The 19141-nt window shown below is 41.1% G+C and overlaps 1 protein-coding gene across 1 annotated transcript in view; it reads left to right on the forward strand.

The window, feature by feature from the left end:
* LOC142139805 (cilia- and flagella-associated protein 337-like) overlaps window positions 1-16105 on the forward strand; it is a 124668-nt gene extending 108563 nt beyond the window's left edge. Inside the window, exons 25-30 of the mRNA XM_075197675.1 lie at window positions 329-464; window positions 3070-3109; window positions 7392-7480; window positions 7836-8035; window positions 9214-9317; window positions 14599-16105. Coding sequence (XP_075053776.1) covers window positions 329-464; window positions 3070-3109; window positions 7392-7480; window positions 7836-8035; window positions 9214-9317; window positions 14599-14767 — 738 coding nt within the window. The 3' untranslated portion in view covers window positions 14768-16105. The remainder of the gene's footprint in view (window positions 1-328; window positions 465-3069; window positions 3110-7391; window positions 7481-7835; window positions 8036-9213; window positions 9318-14598) is intronic.
* The last annotated feature ends 3036 nt before the right edge of the window (window positions 16106-19141 follow it).

Raw genomic sequence — 19141 nt, forward strand, 5'->3', positions numbered from 1 at the left:
AGTCATCTGCCAGTCACGTTAACAGGGCCGCTGTTGATTTGGCAGCTCAGTAAAAGTGGATCTCATCCGATTGAACTGCATGCGTGTGCGTGTGCATGTGTGTGTGTGTAAATTGGTCACGTGATCCTGTCACTTGCTGCTCTGGCCAAACAGCAGGATCATGAGGTTACGTAAATAAGTTACACACAGTATAAAATGTCTCATCTAGCTCCAAGCACTGTACGGGAACATTGACATTTGCATATAAGCTAGAAAAACAAAAAAACATTGCAAAGTCAACTACTGAAAAAAGTATTGTATTATATAAGTGTTTCTTCTCTTCCTTTAGTCCAGGACCCAGGTCAGCAGTCTTGCTGTTACTAAAGATAACTCACTGATGTTTGTAGCAGACTACATTGGCTATATTTATGTTTATGACATCAAAGACTATGCAATACATGGGCCAGAAAAAGACCATCCACAATGTAAGTGGATTTTTTTAATGATGCATTATTTATTATTATTATTGTTGTTTATTTATATAGCACCAATCATATTATGCAGCACTGTACAGAGAACATGTAATCAATCACATCAGTCCCTGCCCCATTACAGCTCACATTCTATGTTCCGAAACACACACCATGCTGTCTAATATTTCAGTTATATATCGGGTTTTACAGACATCATCATCATCATCATTATTTATTTATATAACGCCACTAATTCCGCAGTGCTGAACAGAGAACTCACTCACATCAGTCCCTGCCCCAATAGAGCTTACAGTCTAAATTCCCTAACATACACACACACACACACACACACACACGTATATGTTAGTGGAAACATTTAAATAAAATGCTGTGTTTATGGGAGATATTTTAAAGGAGATACTTTAAGACTGCATAATTATTTCAAATCATTTCTTACTATTTCACATGCAAACAATTATTCAGCAAGATTGCGAGCAATGTCTAGTCCAGATGTAATATGAGCGTTCTTCTAGTTGGGACAGCTCTAGCCCAAGTACTATTTACATGGAAACTTTTTTTTGCTACCATAAAATAACTTAATCTTTAGCTGAGAAATATGATGCTGCTACATGTGGGTGATAACACACAACTGGCGTCATGTACTATTATTATTGTATATTTATATAGTGCCAATCCTAATATGGAGCACTGTGTAGAGAATATAAAGTAATTTTTTTGACAGCAGGCAATTCACCTTCTAGTTTTTGAACTGTGAGAGGAAACAGGAGCACCCGCCCAAAGGAAAGCCATGCAAACACAGGGAGAACATATGCCCCCAGTGCTGTGAGTGAGCAATGCTAACCACTGTGCCATCATGCACAGAGCATGAGCTGTTCTCTTTACGTTCAATGATCACAAACTGTTAGTAGTAGACTGAACCTGTTAGAAATAAATCTGTTTTCAGTGTTGCATTGAACAGCATATTCTCAATGCTTAGCATTAAATGCATGGTAGGTACAGGGCAGTTTCAAGGTTTTTCTGTGCCCTAGGCAAAGCTTCAGCCTGTTGCCCCCCTCCCCCAATACCAACTTCACACCCATGACATTCTGGACTTTCGTAAAATTAAAATAAGAACTGTTACCTCCTCTTGGCAGACTGTCCTGCTCTCTCCTACCTGTTCTTGCAGCTTTCACTTCCTGCGGCTGCTGGTGTCTTAAGCTCAGTTGCTGCTTGTGTAGATCCTGGAATGTTGGAGCCCTATTTGGAAAAAAGATATACATGACATTTAGCAAGCCCCAATCAGCGTTAAATCAATAGCACCCATGTAATCCCTGAAAATAGACCCAACTATTAAACCAAATAAAATTAATAGTACTCACATTTAATAATAGAATTATTTTCCCCAACCAGACATGACATTAAATTAATAGGTTTATATATTAACTGGAAATACTATTAATTTAATGTTGCGACTGGTTGGGGAGAAATAGGGCTATTTGATAAATGCGAATACTATTTCTCTCCCCCCATTAGCCCTGGCAATAAATTAAATAGCATTTACATTTAATAAATATGCCTTTTTCTCAAAACCAATCCTGACATTAAATAATTCATATTCACATTTAATAAATAGCTCTCCTTCTCCACAAACTCAGCCAGACATTTAATTAATAGCCCCCTTACCAGCCTAGCCGTGGCTATTCCAATAGGAGGGGCCAGCCACCAAGAACCATACAGTGACTGGTCCCACTTAATCCGGCTCAGGGGGTGCAGCCCCCAGCGTCCTAGGCAGCTGTCCAATGGTAGCCCCAGGCCTGGGCAGGTAGAATGTATAATGTTGCACATGATTGCAACCATATCTGCTTACATGCTCACATATTCATCCCCATTAATAATTTGATTATGTTTGACTGAAGGTTAAATCTAAGTCTGGACCTATTTTTCCATGGGGTACTGGGAGGCCTATTAATTAATTTGCCCTGTAAGCAACTGTAATGCAATGCATGTATGTATAGGTTTATTTCTATTTGTGACACAAAATGTACACAGCAACTTTCAAAATAAATGACAAACAAATCAGGAAGGACCGCAACTTACTCATCTCCACCTCCAAGTCTTGTAAAGTACTCTTTTCTTTTTTAATTTCTATTTAAAAATGCTAAAACTTCAAACTCAAGAGTTTTAAGTTGTCAGTATATAAAACTAATGATTAGCCCTTTGTGTGATGATGGTATAGACCGGCGCCCGTCTACATTTTATATTTAAAACATCGGATGTGTGGTTTTTATGTTATTCAAGTCAAAATCCAGTTACAAATGCCCACTGTTGAATAATAAATTATATATTTCATGTATGACATATGTTTTATAACATAAATACCCAATAATCTAATGGTTTTGTTATATCATATGGCAAAAAATAACTTATGCCTTCTCTGGCGAATATGCTATGGGGGTCCATTTAGGAAGGGGGCCTGCTGGAGAATCCTCTGGTATCTGTAATGGACAATGTGAGCCTCAATGTAGCCGACCAACATGCAGTCACTAATCTTAACACAAATCACATAGGTCATACAAACATGTTAAATTCTGTATTAATATAATTTTTTTTTCTGTAGCTGTCAATCACTGGAGGGCTCACGTGGACATGATTACAGCGTGAGTAACATTTACTTTATTTTTTTAAATACATATTAGTTGGGTACAATTTACACATATGGAACTGAATATATGAACATTCTACATGATGATTATAACTACATATTTTTCTATGACCAAGTAAATGCATAAAACTATGTTTCAGCTGGACCTTTGCCCTCTCTGCTTTCCTGTTACCAGTAATATCATTTACAGTTAATGACACAGTTTGTTTTATATAATTAAACCAAAGGTTCTTACATTTTTCAGCTTGTGGCAGCTTTGAAAATCCACATTTTGTTTTCAATTAATAATGTAATTGTAATGGCTTTTCTGTTGGCTACAAGTTCAAAATATTATTTGCAATATTGGGGTTGTTGGGTTTTGCAATATGTCATATATGGATTATTAATTGTCAGTGCAAATTATTCAACAAAAAATGAACCATGGCTACAAACCTATTGGCCAAGTGGGCAAGTGTTTGCCACCGCCAGAGGATGAATGACTAAGTTACAGAATGAGCCCTAGACCGCCCTTCTCCACTTGTGTCCCAGAAAAATGTTCTGTCTGCCTGCAAACCAGGAAACACCACATAAACATATCCAGCTCACATTTAGCTATCAGTGGCCTGATCCATCCAACGTCTCCCATCAGAACATACTAAATGCTGCTGCTCGGCAGCAATGCCATTTTCATATGCAAACTTCATGTGTGACACGCAGAATCATAGGGACGAATGACAACACAAACCATCATTTGCACCACTGGCAATTTTGCACTTTCAGAAATCATCATAGACTCTAAATCCTGTGAAATGTAAATTTACAACTACAGCATGGGCAGCACAGTGACCTAGTGGTTAGCACTTCTGCCCTTCTGCACTGGGGTCATGAGTTCAATTCCCGACCATGGCCTTATCTGTGTGGTGTTTGTATGTTCTCTCCGTGTTTGCGTGGGTTTCCTCCGGGTGCTCTGGTTTCCTCCCACACTCCAAAAACATACTAGTAGGTTAATTGGCTGCTATTAAATTGACCCTAGTCTATGTGTTTGTGTATGTTAGGGAATTTAGACTGCAAGCTCCAATGGGACAGGGACTGATGTGAGTGAGTTCTCTGTACAGTGCTGCAGAATTAGTGGCGCTATATAAGTAAATGGTGATGATGATGATGATCAGTACTACTCCTGATAGTAATAAACCTCCATTGATATGTGGGTGTGTTTTATCCTGATCTGGTCTATGACGAGACTGATGATATTAGTTGTGTGTGGCAAAGGGGGAAGGAAATCATTTCATATTGCCAGGCGCTGGCTGAGCAGCCACTTTGTCTGTTCTGCTGAATAACAGGAATAAGATAAAGGACAGAAATGAATAACTAAGCTGCACCCACATATTATAGAGACCTTTGAGCGAGGACCTGCAGAGAAAACAATGCCGTGATTGGAACTCCATGTTATCTCTAATTCTGCACCACGCAGACATTAATAAAATGTTCAGGTCACCATGAATTAACATTACCTCAAGCTCGTCACATAGTTTTTGTTTAACTTTTTAACCATTTTCCACTTTCATTAGCTGAAAGCTCGCCCTTAATGCCAGAGGCACTCAACAGTAATTAAAGTAAGAGAACATTGTGCTTTTAACTTCGTCATCTATATAAATGTTTTTTTTGAATGCTCTAAAGGCACTAATATAATGTAATGTGGAGAGGTCAGGTCACATTTAAAATTCTATTATGCTTTTTAGAGCAGCAGTCGTGCCGGTATTTGTGTATAAATTGCCCTGTGTAACAGTACATGCTGGCTGCTTGGTATAACTACATGAATGCTCAGAGTCAGGAGCAGACCGCACTCCTGGAGTGGAAAAGTGTGGGGAAACATGGCTGCCCTGTGCCTGGTGTTCAGTACTGCCCCTGGGCCTCAACTCATATCTCCAGAAAAATGGCCACCTTGTGAAAATGAACAGAAGATTCCAGGCACAGGGCTTGTTTTAAGTACATACACAAGTGAAGGGCAACTCTCTACAAAGTGTCTCTACTTTACTCACCCAAGTCCACGATGTGGGTCTATGATGCAAGGGGGCGGGGCTTCATCAGGAGAACAGAGACTTGCAAGATTCAAGACCCTGCTTACGGGAGCCTGCTAATATTACAAGGCCATGTAAGAGAGCTTGTAATCGCACAAGGAATGGGACTATCCTCCTTATCATAGGTAGTAGGTGCAAAATCTGATGTTGAGGGAGTGCTCTTCCAACATATATTCACAGTTTTACCTCCAAAGCCTTTAACCCAGAGAGTTATGTTGTTGGCCAACATAAACCTCTGGAATAAAGACTTTGTACCAATGAATGAGACAATATATGTTGATTTTGTAATTTGACATTATAACACATTAGTGCAGTTCTAACTCTGGTTTTGAAGGTAAAACTAATAATATTACTGGGCTCCATAATCCCGAAGTACCAGAAGATGCGATCAGACGAAGGCATTAATATGGGACCACAAAATATATATAAATAATTTCCCAGAGCGCTCCAATGAATATAAACAGCAGCCTAAATTTCATCAACAGGATAACCACCTTCCTAAGAAATGACAATAATATAAAAGATGAAACAACAAGCACTAGGTATAAGTCACATAAAAAATAGTCTCAAAATGTACTTAAAAAAAAAGTAGATGTCTTCTTCTATTTCCTCTTCTTCTCCCTTGTTACTTTTTCATCCTCATCAGGTATATATACCAGAATGAAAGAAGAAAATGCAATAATGTGGCGCTTGTTGTTTCATCTTTTATATTATTAATATGGGACCAGCCTGGGGGCATATGCCTTACTTCTTCCCAGCCCAGCCTCCCCCTGATTTCAATAATTATTTCCTAAATTAAAACTCTACTTTCTTAGGATGACGTAGCCTACAGAGCCCACTATGAAACAGATGATGATGTAGCTGATATGACACCTTTCTCATCCCAGGGCTGTACGGGTGCAGGAAAATAATTTTTGCACATCATTGTTTTTACTGATTTGTGTATTAACAACTTATTATTTACATATTGTTCTCCTTTAATGATGGCTTGGATTATTTCAATTTACTGCATGAATTTTATATATTTGGGTTATACTGGGGGATACAATCATGGTGAGTTAGGGTGATGGAGTGGTGTGGTTATAGGGCGGAGCAGGAATAGTCACCTTGGGGTGTAAATGGGGACCAGTGTACTAGTGTACACTATACCTGACTAATGTTATCACTGTAATCATTATTACATCTAAGATTAAACTACTAATTTAAGGGTATATTTACTAAACTGTGGGTTTGAAAAAGTGGAGATGTTGCCTATAGCAACCAATCAGATTCTAGTTATCATTTATTTAGTACATTTTACAAAATGACAGCTATCATCTGATTGGTTGCAATAGGCAACATCTCCACTTATGCAAACCTGCAGTTTAGTAAATATACCCCTTAGACTTCCAGGAGCAAAATCTGCTTTTGTAAATTAATTTCCCTAAATTTGTTGCTCCCCAAAACTTTCTGAGTTGGGATCAGATTTTTCATACTTGTGATTAGTGTCATGTTATGTTCTGTTATGTTATATTAGTGTAATCCTCTAAAAATAAAATTAATAATCTCTAATGACTTGGAGGAGTTCCCAGACTTTGAATGCGTTTAATTTTAGCAGTAGTTGACATTTGTGTTTCTTGTCACCGTAATCTTGTTAGAAATCTGTTGTAAACACCGCCTACGCTGGAACATGTCTGCTAGACACTGTTAGCAAATAAAAGCTATTGCAGTTGCTTTATGAAAAAGATGGAATTCCGTTTAACGTTTGGAAAGACGTATATTTCTAATGCCATAAGTAGATACATGAACAGAATGGAGACCAGCAGACTGAAGGATTATTGTATTCCAAATATAAGATTATCATTAAGAACAGTATTACCATAAAAACATATATTTTTTTTGCACCACCTATATAACTTCCTTATTAAATTAAATGGACATTACTTGTAATAATTAACACAAGGGTACACAATCCCTCCCTATTTCAGTAATATATTAAAACCCAGCAAATCCAGCCAAATATTCATGATGCTCTTTCAGGTGGTCTTCCAACATATTTCAAGCTTCCAAAGCTTTAATGTATAAGGTTGTATGTATGAGGTTGTGCAAAAGTACAACAACCTATTGCCGGTTTTTGAGCCTATGGTTGTTAGTGCCTATAGTGATATCTACCGTATTATATTAAAGATTAAACCTGTGTTCGATCATTAACATTAACAATTTTCCAAATCATTTACTTAGGCTGGAGGTGATAGATGAAGATAAGGTGGTCTTGACTTCATCTTTAGACTGTGCAGTGAGGCTCTGGAGTATCAATGGAGAATTTATAGGTTAGTAATATTTGCCTACCAATATGCAATATTATCATGCATACTATAGATGATATTGAATTTATATAAACACTAATGCTTCAATTGTGTAGTGAGCTACCCTCTTAGGCAGAACACACATGGGTGGAGTGGAAGCATCTGTTTCCTATTTTCCCACACGCCAATCTTGGGCTAACCAGCTCCATTTCAACAAGAGCTGCAGAGGATGCACACAGAATGAGAGTGGTGGGCCAATCAGAAGCTGCAACCACTGGATAACTTTATACGTCTATAAACGGCTATAGCTGGCAGCGATAGGAAATATAGCATTCACAGTGGCTTCTCTCACACACTGTTTATTTTCATGCTCTTCCAGGAACATTTGGCCAGGTAGACCCATGGGAGGTTTTCACTCCAGCATCTTGGAAACATCCCATGGTGCCGTATGAGATCCTCATAGACCCAGAGAGCATGCCTGTGCATCCAGTGCTTGAAGAACTTGAAGAAACAACACATGAGCCGGAAGACCGTCCTGCTGAAGAAAAAGAAGAAACGAAAGAAGACTCAGATTTAAAGGTTTGAGAGACAGACAATAAATAACTTGTACCTTACAAGAAATCTACCATAACTGGAATGTGGAAATTAATCCAGTGCCCATATACAAATCCATAACCTTTAAGACATGTTTCTCTTCCATATAATAATCTGTTATATTATCTGTATATTATCTGTATAATATTATATATCTGTATATATATTATTTATTGTATGGTGACTAGGACTACTGTCCTGACTTAACTTTTAGAAAGAAATGCTATAAAAGACAACCTCATAAATTATTTAAAATATACAGAAAACATGTCACCATAATATATATATATATATATATATATATATATATATATATATATATATATATATATATATATATATGGAGGCGGTCAATCGGGGGAAAGGATAGCACCAGTGGCAGAACTACCATTGGTGCAGCAGAACCGGGGCCCATGGAGATAATGGGGCCCGCTGCACGGGGATCTAGTGAGCTGTGGGCCCTTGTTCCTACTTCCCTGCGCCGGGGCCCTCAGCTCACTAGTTCCGCCTCTGGATAGCACAGTCTGAAAGTTGACTTGGAAACCGAATCAAGCAATAGCATTGCGAGAAATGCTACATTTTTAACACTGCTTCAGTGTTATTTATCCTGATAATAAATAAATACAGAACTGTAACTTGTGTCTTCAGCTGGCTAGTTTGTTTGGTTTAAATGTAGTTTGATCAGCTATAAAAAATATAGGACCATACTAGTAGCTAACACAGAGTATTAAAAAGCCAACAAGTAGCGTAATTACCATAGTGAGCAAAGTAATACAATCATTGTAATTGTTACGCACACGGGATACTCCGGACAGATAAAACTTTTTTGCTCATCTGTGCATCATCTCCATCACTACTGAGATCCATATCCGAATGATGGCATGCATAGATAAGTTATGGTAAGGTGATGGAACATAGGACAATACAGCTGTCCAAGGCCCAATCAACCTAAGTGCTCTTTGCACAGATCCAGACCTTTTTATACTGGCCTTACAATTCTCATTCTGTACTAAATATCTTTACACAAATGGTTCCTTAATTAAGCGTATTATTTCTGTTTATATTATGATTACCATTAAAATGATCTCATCTACCCTGTGTTTACAAACGTGTTTCTACAAGTATACCTTTCCTGCATCCTAACACTATAATAGACATTGCAGAATGAAATAAACTACAGTGCAAAACCATTACTGCTCACTATAACCGAAGAGGATATTCAGGAGGAGATCAACAAGCAGAACCTCTGTCATGCCCATGGAAAACGGTGAGACGCACCTCCTTATGACTGTAGCAGCATCACTTAAATACTGCAAGACATTAGTATACAAAACTTAAATATCATGAACTCCAATTCTCTAAGGAAAATATATATGTCCAGTTATAATGAAACCTGTTCTACAGGTAGATGTTTGTCAGCCAATCGGATTCTGCCATTTTTCTAGTATAGTTAAGAGACTGAAAACAAGTGTGTGATTGGTTGCTATAGGGTGCACCAGCTTTTCTACAGTTACCTGTGGAACAGTTATCATAAATGTTTTCCATACATATATCATGGTGTGGAGTCATCTCCATATCTAACTGTAAAGAAAATAATTACGGTAATCCACAAAATAGTAATCCAGGCCTGGTGCCTGCCCAGGCGGTGGAGTTGGCCTCCTCCTCTCCTCCACCTGTACTTTTCGTGTCATTCCCCCTGAACCCTCCCTCTCCTTCTCCTCTTTTGAAGCTCACTCCATCCGCCTCTTCTACCCCATCCACCTCCGCGTCACTGTCATCTACCGCCCCCCTGGCCCCACCTCCCTCTTCCTTGATACGTTTGCTAGCTGGCTTCCTCACTACCTCTCCTCCGATCTCCCCTCGATCATTCTCTGTGACTTTAACATCCCCATCGACAACCCCACCTACCCTGCTTCCAGCAAACTGCTCACCCTCTCTTCCTCCCTTGGTCTCACCCAATGGACCTCCTCCTCTACCCACTGCCTTGGTCACTCCCTTGATCTTGTCTTCTCCTACCTATGTAATCTCTCCGACTTCTCCATCTCTCCCTTTCCTCTATCCGACCACCATCTCCTCTCCTTCTTTCTCTCCTCTTCTCCTGCTCCCCTCCCCCTGCCCAAACCTACTCTGTCCATACGCAACCTCGACGCTCTTGACCCTGCCTCTCTGTCCTCCTCTCTCGATACCCTCCTTTCTCCCCTTTCCTCCCAGGCCTGCCCCAACCAGGCGGTCTCCCTCTACAATCACACCCTCACCTCCGCTCTGGATGCAGTCGCCCCTGCCCACTTCGTCCACCCCCGCTGCTCCAAACCCCAACCCTGGCACTCCAAATTTACCCGCTTCCTCCAAAAATGCTCCCGTTCCGCCGAACGTCACTGGAGAAAATCCTGCTCCCTGGCTGACTTCCTCCACTTTAAATTCATCCTTTCATCCTACAGCTCTGCCCTCTCACTCGCTAAACAATCTTTCTTTAAATCCCTCATCTCTTCCCAGTCCTCTAACCCCCGCCGCCTCTTTGCCACCTTCAGCACTCTCCTGGCCCCCTCCCCTCTCAACCCTCCCTCCTCCCTGACTGCCTCCCATTTCGCCTCCTTCTTCTCCTCTAAAATCGAGGCCATCCAACTTGAAATCTCCTCCTCCACTCTCTCTTCCACCCCTCCCACTCTTCTGTCCTCCCCCCCCAACCACCTTCCCCTCCACTCCTTCCGTCCCACCACCGGCGAGGAAGTCCACTCTCTCATTTCATCCTCCCCCCCCACTACCTGTCCCCTGGATCCCATCCCCTCCCACCTTCTTCGCTCCCTTTCCCCCACCACCTGCTCCCACCTCGCTCACCTCTTTAATCTCTCCCTCTCCACTGGCATCTTCCCCTCCTCCTTCAAACATGCTCTCCTATCCCCCATTCTTAAGAAACCTAATCTCGACCCCACTTCTCTCGAACTATCGCCCCATATCTCTTCTCCCTTTTGCCTCCAAAATTCTCGAGAGGCTCGTCTGCAGCCGTCTCACCTCCTACCTTTCTGAATACTACCTCCTTGATCCTCTCCAGTCTGGTTTCCGCCCCCTCCACTCCACTGAAACTGCCCTGGCTAAAGTCACCAATGACCTCCTCTCTGCTAAAGCCAGGGGCCACTTCTCCCTTCTCATCCTCCTTGACCTCTCTGCAGCCTTTGACACCATTGACCACCCCCTCCTCCTTCACACCCTCCAGTCTTTCGGCCTCTCCGGCCCAGTCCTGTCCTGGTTCACCTCTTACCTTACTCACCGATCCTTCTCTGTCACCACCTCTGGGTCTCTCTCCCCCCCATCCACCCTTCCAGTCGGGGTCCCTCAGGGCTCTGTTCTGGGACCCTTACTTTTCTCTCTATACACCTCCTCCCTGGGTGAACTCATCAGCTCCTTCGGCTTCAGCTTCCACCTTTACGCTGACGACACTCAACTATACCTCTCCTCTCCTGATCTCTCTCCCTCCCTCCTCTCTAGGGTGTCCGCCTGCCTCTCTGCCATCTCCTCATGGATGTCCTCTCGATTCCTCAAACTTAACCTTGCCAAAACTGAGCTCATAGTTTTTCCTCCCTCTCATACCCCATCCCCTTCTGACCTCTCCATCACTGTCGACAACACCTCTATCTCCCCTGTCCCCCAACTTCACTGCCTTGGTGTCACCCTCGACTCCTCTCTCTCCTTTGGCCCCCACATCCTCTATCTTGCTAAATCCTGCTGCTTCCAGCTGCGCAACATCGCTCGCATCCGGCCCTTCCTCTCCCAAGATGCCACCAAATGCCTTATCCACTCTCTGATCATCTCCCGCCTGGACTACTGCAACCTCCTCCTCACTGGCCTCCTCCACTCTCATCTCGATCCCCTTTGATCCGTCCTTAACGCTGCAGCTAGGCTTATTTTCCTCTCTCGCCGCTCCTCTTTTGTCTCCCCCCTCTACCTAGCCCTTCACTGGCTCCCATTCCCCTTCAGAATCCTCTTTAAGCTCCTCACACTCACCTACAAGGCCCTTGCCAACTCCACTGCGCCCTACATCTCCACCCTCCTCTCTATTTATGCTCCATCCCGCCCTCTCCGTTCTGCCTCTGACCATCGCCTCTCTTCCCCCCTTATAACCTCCTTCCACGCGCGTATCCAAGACTTCGCCCGCGCTGCCCCCCTCCACTGGAACAAGCTCCCTCCCTCCATCAGAACTTCCCCTAATCTGTCCAGTTTCAAATGGGCCCTAAAAACCCACCTTTTTCTTAAAGCCTTTCTGTCTCCCACTTAACTTCCTACCTTATCTTCTGCCCCTGTCCCACTACTCTCCCTCTCTCCCCTGCGTCTCTCTGTCTGTCCACCTCTCCCCTTAGATTGTACGCTCCTTTGAGCAGGGCCATCTCTCCTCCTGTTTCCACCACTTCTAACTCTGCTCTCCAGCTACTTAGCCCTCCTCCTCGAGGGTCCTCCACCCCACGTCCACTCTTGCTCCCTCCTCCCCCCTGGGGGTCTCCCTGTCTTCCGCGCCCTCCTTCTTGGACCCCGTCGTTTGCGGATCCTACCTCCCCCTTCCCCGCCCTCTCCAGCTGTGCATTGAGCTTACTGAGTTGCTGTGTTTACTGTACTGTGCTGTCTCCCATTGTATTGTAATTTTGTTTGTCTCTGTACGGCGCTGCGGACGCCTTGTGGCGCCTTATAAATAAATATTAATAATAATAACATACAACTACAGTGATCTAGCAACCGTCATAATTACATAGCTTGTACAAATTTCATTTGATTTATTTTAAAGGTGAATGCATGTTTATACCCAAAACCAGCAGAAGCGCCATCAGTCATGCCACCCGTAGGAGCCAACGATTTGGGGGTGCTTCTAACCCCCCATGTGAATGAAAATTGCCACGCATAGAAATGGTTAGTGGCAGCTGCAGCACAAATATTGGGGGTGCAGCACCCACAGATCTGGCTGGCTCTTTTATGAGCTCACCCCTCCACTTCTTACACTGTGAGCAGTGGGGGGCGGCTTCTGCTCCTGGCTCCTTTGTCAGACTCAGAGTGTGGTGCTAGGCCATGACATCATGCCCCCAGTTATGAGTCCATATTTACTGTGTCTAATATACTTGATATGTTTGCACTTTCAAATTGTTAAAAGCATTGTGTTGTATTTTAGTACATACTATATATATCTTTGGCATGTATTTAAGACACATGTTCACTTAACTTATTAATTCTATTTTCCTACATAAACTATGAATTATTCTATATTCTACCAGTTTGTACCTGTTCTCTGATTACAGCTGAGATATTACAGCTCCATTTTTATGTTGTGCCCGTCCTTCAGTTCCCAGGGACAAGTGTAGATAGCAAAATTCCAGTGTTTGAATGGCCACCTCCATTGTGTCATATGCAAATAAAACCGCCAACATTGCCGTCTACAATTGCCTGTGTTATCCAGGCAGTGGTGGAACTACCATTGCTGTGGCAGGTGCCACGCACCGGGGCCTATGGAGATAATAGGACCCGCTGCGTTCCCTCCTCCCTCCACAGTTCGCTAGTTCCGCCTCGGCATCCAGAGACAACATTTTAACAGGATCCAGGTATTACATCAAGAAGAGATTGGTTGTAACTAGACAACAGTTACAACCCAGAAGTCATTTTTAGCGTAAAAAATATCTCTTACATCATATAGGCAATTATTGTTTTAAGTAAATATATCTTTTATCATGATTTATTTACCCATCTTTCTTTTACTGATATATTTTCTATTAGTTATGTTGTTTATAATGAATTGATTGGATGTCATAATAGTGATCTTTATAGAAGGTTTGTGCCAAGGTTATGTTTTTCTTAGGATAACTGTACAGTAGTAGTTTTTGGCTTCTTGATCTGTATCCTGTTCTTCCTATGGTATTAATAAAAGAGACACCAGTGTACTAGGGAACATTAATCCACACGAAGAAGCACCATCATGAGCACAGATGTCTTCATGATGCAGGACTGAGTGGAAGCCAAAAAATGAATACAAGGACATGTCCTTTTTCTTGCCATCCATGTTAGTCCTGTGTTATATGACATCTGTGTGCACTGCAAGGGAAAAGTGTTTGGAAGGCACTGATTATGTCATAATGCAAACCACAGTAATATCAAAACAAAAGAAAAAACAAGGGCACACTAGAGTTCAAATTCAATAATCATTAATAGAATGCTATGTAAAACATTAAAAACCAATGTAAGAGCTCAACCAATGCCCAATACCTATAAGTGGACAAAACAGTGTGATATCTATAGACAATGTGTCCACTACTTTACTTTTTCTCATCAGTGATTCTTGTACTACGACCTCAATTATTCTGTCACCTGATGGAAAATACATAAACACTATGGGTGGAGTAAACTTATGTGAAAAAGCCTTCACCGAAACAGTGCCCCAGTTGGTCAAGTTTCCATGAAATAGTGTAATACGTTCTGCACCCATGGCAGTGCCAGCATTTTGTTCAATAAGTTCTGTAAAGCAGATTTTTTTTTAATAAGAAATAATTATGTTGTTCCTTAAACATTTTGCTCTGCAGGTTACGCCAGGAGAGGTATAAGATCTCACACATGCCTTTGGATCATGGTGGACCAAGTGCTTTTCACACCCTACAGTACTTTGACCTGGAAAGCAATTCTGTTACCGTTGAAAGACCGGACATATCAGCAGCTGGAACTGATCCATTCCAGAACTATGCATCTTCCTGAGACATCGCTAGTATTGGGAAACTATACAGGTGGCTCAAATATTACCATCTTATACAATGCTGCTAAAATGGACTAGAATACAAGATTATTCATGCATTAAATGTTAAAGAGTGCATCCATGCAGATTATCATCCAGTGATTCCCAACCAACCCTATGAGATCTACTCTACTTAGCTCATACTATCAAATAAATTAATCTAAGCTCCATCATGCACCTTTTAAGGTGAGTGTGACTAAGGCCTGATGACCTTATTGCATTTACTCTTTAGCTCCTGCTGTGTCTTGAGTTTTGACTCGGGTGGGAATAGAAGAACCTGTAGCCAGATCATTGGAATGTTCACAGCAGCTGGAGATGAGTGCGCTGCTCTTGTAGGAAGCAGTGTCCTGTCCACTTGTGTTATTGGGTTAGTGAGGGAAGGACGGCATGTGAAAGGCGCAGTGTCAGATAGGGAAAACAGCTGGGTCCCCAGCAGAACAAAGTAGTGAAAACGGACCTGTCACAAACAAGCAGTGGAGGCATTCACAAATGAAAATGTAGGAACCAGTACCATGGGTTCATGATGTTACTGGTTCCTAACAAATAAATAGGCTGCATACTGGTTTATCCCAAACTGAATACTGCCACTGTGCATACATGACCTGTTCATGTTTCATAGAACATAAAAGTGAACCTAACACCTGGGGGTAAATGAATCAAGCTGAGAGTTTTCTGGCGGGTTTGAAAAACCAATCAGATTCTAGCTATCATTTATTTAGTACATTCTACAAAATGATAGCTAGAATCTGATTGGTTGCTATAGGCAACATCTCCACTTTTCAAACCCGTCGGAAAACTCTCAGCTTGATACATTTACCCCCTGGTGTGCACCTCCTTATGAAACAAAATTCATGCATCCAACTTGTTTCCACCAAACCAGGTTCTGCTTGTATTCCATTCATCATAGAGTGTTTGGAGCAGAACTTAATCTGGCCACAAACCATGCAATTTTGGATGGTCATTTTCACCACATTGACTAACCAGTTTAGTCAAAATGTGAGTGTGAACTCCCTGAACAATCGCCAAATCCAATGAAAATCTAAGACTTTTGTCTGGCGGGGATGAATAATAGACAATGGCCCCTATAGCCTAGTGGATGAGTCGTCATTTACCCCCAAAGTGCAAGCAGTGGGTGAAAATGTCCCGGGTCTCAGTTGTTCTCAACTATTCCTGTGCAGTAAAATGATGAACAGCTCTTAAAAGGCTTCTTGGGTATCTCTGTTTTGTTGAAGAATAAAATGTATGTGATAAATAATTATGACCTGGAACTGTATTTGTAGTTTAAATTATTTTAAATTAACATTGAGAAAATAAAAAATTAAATGTTATTTTCATAAAGATGGCTGAGTTTACTAGTCACAATTTCTGTTGTCTTTACATTATTGTACTATGCTAAAATATTCAGTTCTTTAAAAAAAAACAATGCTGCCTAGAAGGTTAAAAATATAACACAAGTTTTCCAATAAAATAAATAATTAAACAGTAATAGGTTTATATTCAATAAAGTGCACATTGCAAGCACTGAGCAATATATATTAGGAAACAATTTTATTTTAACATATTTTTATTAGTTTTCAGGGAAGAGGGGAACAGAAGGTAAAGGGCTATGGGTGGGGTGATAATGGGTTCTTAAGATACACAGGTACAAACTGAAGGTAGTAGATGCTCACAGAAGTGCAATTTACAAAAATAGTATTTTGTTAAGCAGTTGTGCAACAATAGAATACAGTTACAAAAGGAAAAAAAACATATGTACAGTAATTGTTACAGATAAATTAAGTAGTTATCCCATTAGGGTCTATGTTTAACCAAGGGTTCCAAACCAAGTAGTATTTATCTAAAGTTTGATGTACAAATGCTGTAATTCTATCCTTGTGGGCAACAAACCAGGCTGTGTTATGTATTTCATTTAGGCTGAGTTAAGATTCCACATCTATGTATAAGCTTACAGGTATGTTTAGCAAACTGAGGAAAGGATATATTCAACTGATATTGCCATGGGTCAAGAGGGACTTTACTTTGGATAATTTGTAAGAGAAAGGATTGTATTTTGTTTCAAAAAATGGAATATGAGGACACATATGGCGATGCGCCTGACATCCCATAAATCCTCCCAACATAAAGGTTAGGTTTATCTTATAAAGTTGAAGTGTCACAGCAAACAGGGATACCAAAGTCAAGCCAGAAGGTCAGGGTGGGCAGCAAACATTGAAGGTTCAATAACAAAGCCAATGGTCGATTACCAAGACAGGTAATCGAACAGTAGACAAGGTTTCATCAACACAGCAGGCTTCACAGATAATGGAAGGCATAAAATCTGTAACCAACAGACTGTTTAGAGATGTCAGGTTCAAGATGGGCCGATATGTCCTGCCCAGGTTCTGAACTAGAAGAGATTGCAATGAAAACCTTGAGCCGTCTGTCTTTCTGGAACTGGAACAATCACTGCTAAAATCAGTAGCAATTGAATGGCCACCATCAAAACCCTCCTCCTCCCGAGGAGACATTTTGAAGACCTTGATAAAGCAACCTTATTCATATCATTGGGACTTTAGTTCTATATGTGAATCACTATTTAGTGACATATTTATCCTGTATTAGATCATTTACAGAATTACACTATTTTCCGCCTTCTACCCTTTTTTTAAATTGCGAGAAAAATATTGGAGGAGGATTAGAAGATTCTGATTCATTAGGATTCTTAAAACATAACTATTTCATTTAATTTATTATTTACTATTCACCAGTGTTTTGGTAGGTTGATTGTATCTATTAGAGACACCATAAGATGTGAGAATATTTCACAACTTTTTTCAGTGTTTATTTTCAGAAGCTAGTGTATGGTTTCATAAAAGTATATGTTAGCTGCATTTGGTATTGAAGCGCTATTGCTTTTCCTTTATAAACTATCCACTCAAGTATGAAGAGGTCCTCCATTCATCCTGGAAAAACAGAAGGTAAGTACCCACCATAGCAAGGTGGGGATGAACCCAGATATACAAGGTTTGTCGGAGGGTATGGAGGTGTTTGAAAGTTCATGCCTGCTTTCTTCTCTGAAATCCTCCACGTGGGGTAAAGTGTCGACCTTAGGAGGATGAAGTATTTTAAAGAGGAAAAAAAAAAAGGGGCAAAATTTCAGTACTTTAATTTTGGGAGCATTAACTGGAAGAAACATGCTTTTACCACCATTTGCTTGACTAATTATATTCTCCAACTTGAGCTCAAAAAGAGACTGACCATCAGAAAGCAAGGGTTCAAGGGACCTCTTAGACTCCACATCTGCATACCAAGATCTGAGCCAAAGCATCTCACCGATATAATCTGAACATTCCCTAATATCAGCCATTAAGGTCAACGGATCAAAACTAAGAATGTCTGACTTAAAGACCGTTTATCACTTGGTCTGACCATTCAGTAGCCTTGTTGACCCAAGCTGATTGCAGAATAGGTCTCAGACTGGCACCAGTGGCAACATACATAGATATTAGAATTTCCTCACATTTTCAGCCTGTGCTGCCTATAAGGGAACCAGCCTCAGAGACCGGAAGAAGATATAGATAAGCGCGCTATGGACATGTCTAGTTTAGAAGGAAATTCCCACATTGCAGTCAGAAAAGGATAAACAATTGGAGACCTTCATGGAACTTTGAGAAGAAAAAGCAAAAATGCGTTTTTCTCTCTTAAAATGCATCTGGAAAAACAGAACCCTCTGACTCCTGAATATTAAGAGACTGGCGAACAGACATGACCAAATCATCTGATCCTTGTCTCCTAACTGGCCCTCCTTCCATGCTATCATCATCATCGGCTCCCAACAACTCCCATTCCTTGTGGGAGAGCTCCAGTTCAGAAAACCCTATAAATAAAACCTGTGAGGAAGTCAGATATTTACGCAGCTTCTGGACCGAAGAATAAAGATTTTCTCTAGAGGTAAAGAACCTAGTCTACGACAGTCCTTTCTAAGGTTTCAGCCCAAGATAGCTCGGTAAGGGCCCCTGAAACAGGTTCCCCTGAATGAGAGAAATTTCCTTCAAGGAGTACCTCAAGTGCCACAAACAGAAGGACTCTTACTCACCACTGACACAGAGCGAGGCATTAGCTCATCGATGGAATTGCAGCAGCAATCACGTCTCATCAGGTTCCATCTCGACTGCGTCACACAAATTCGCAGAAGGGAAATAAAATGTCTGGTACTCAGCCCTTCTGTATTTTTCACAAGATATTTTCAAACAAACTAAAAGGAAACAAGTGGGGATGTTGTTTTTTTTTTCTTCAGAGAAGCCTCTTCCACCGTAAGTTGAAGTCTTTCAAATTAAGGCAGGCTTTTTCTCCTCTCT

Source organism: Mixophyes fleayi, chromosome 2 (assembly GCF_038048845.1).
Source record: "Mixophyes fleayi isolate aMixFle1 chromosome 2, aMixFle1.hap1, whole genome shotgun sequence".
In the NCBI taxonomy this organism is placed as follows: domain Eukaryota; kingdom Metazoa; phylum Chordata; class Amphibia; order Anura; family Limnodynastidae; genus Mixophyes; species Mixophyes fleayi.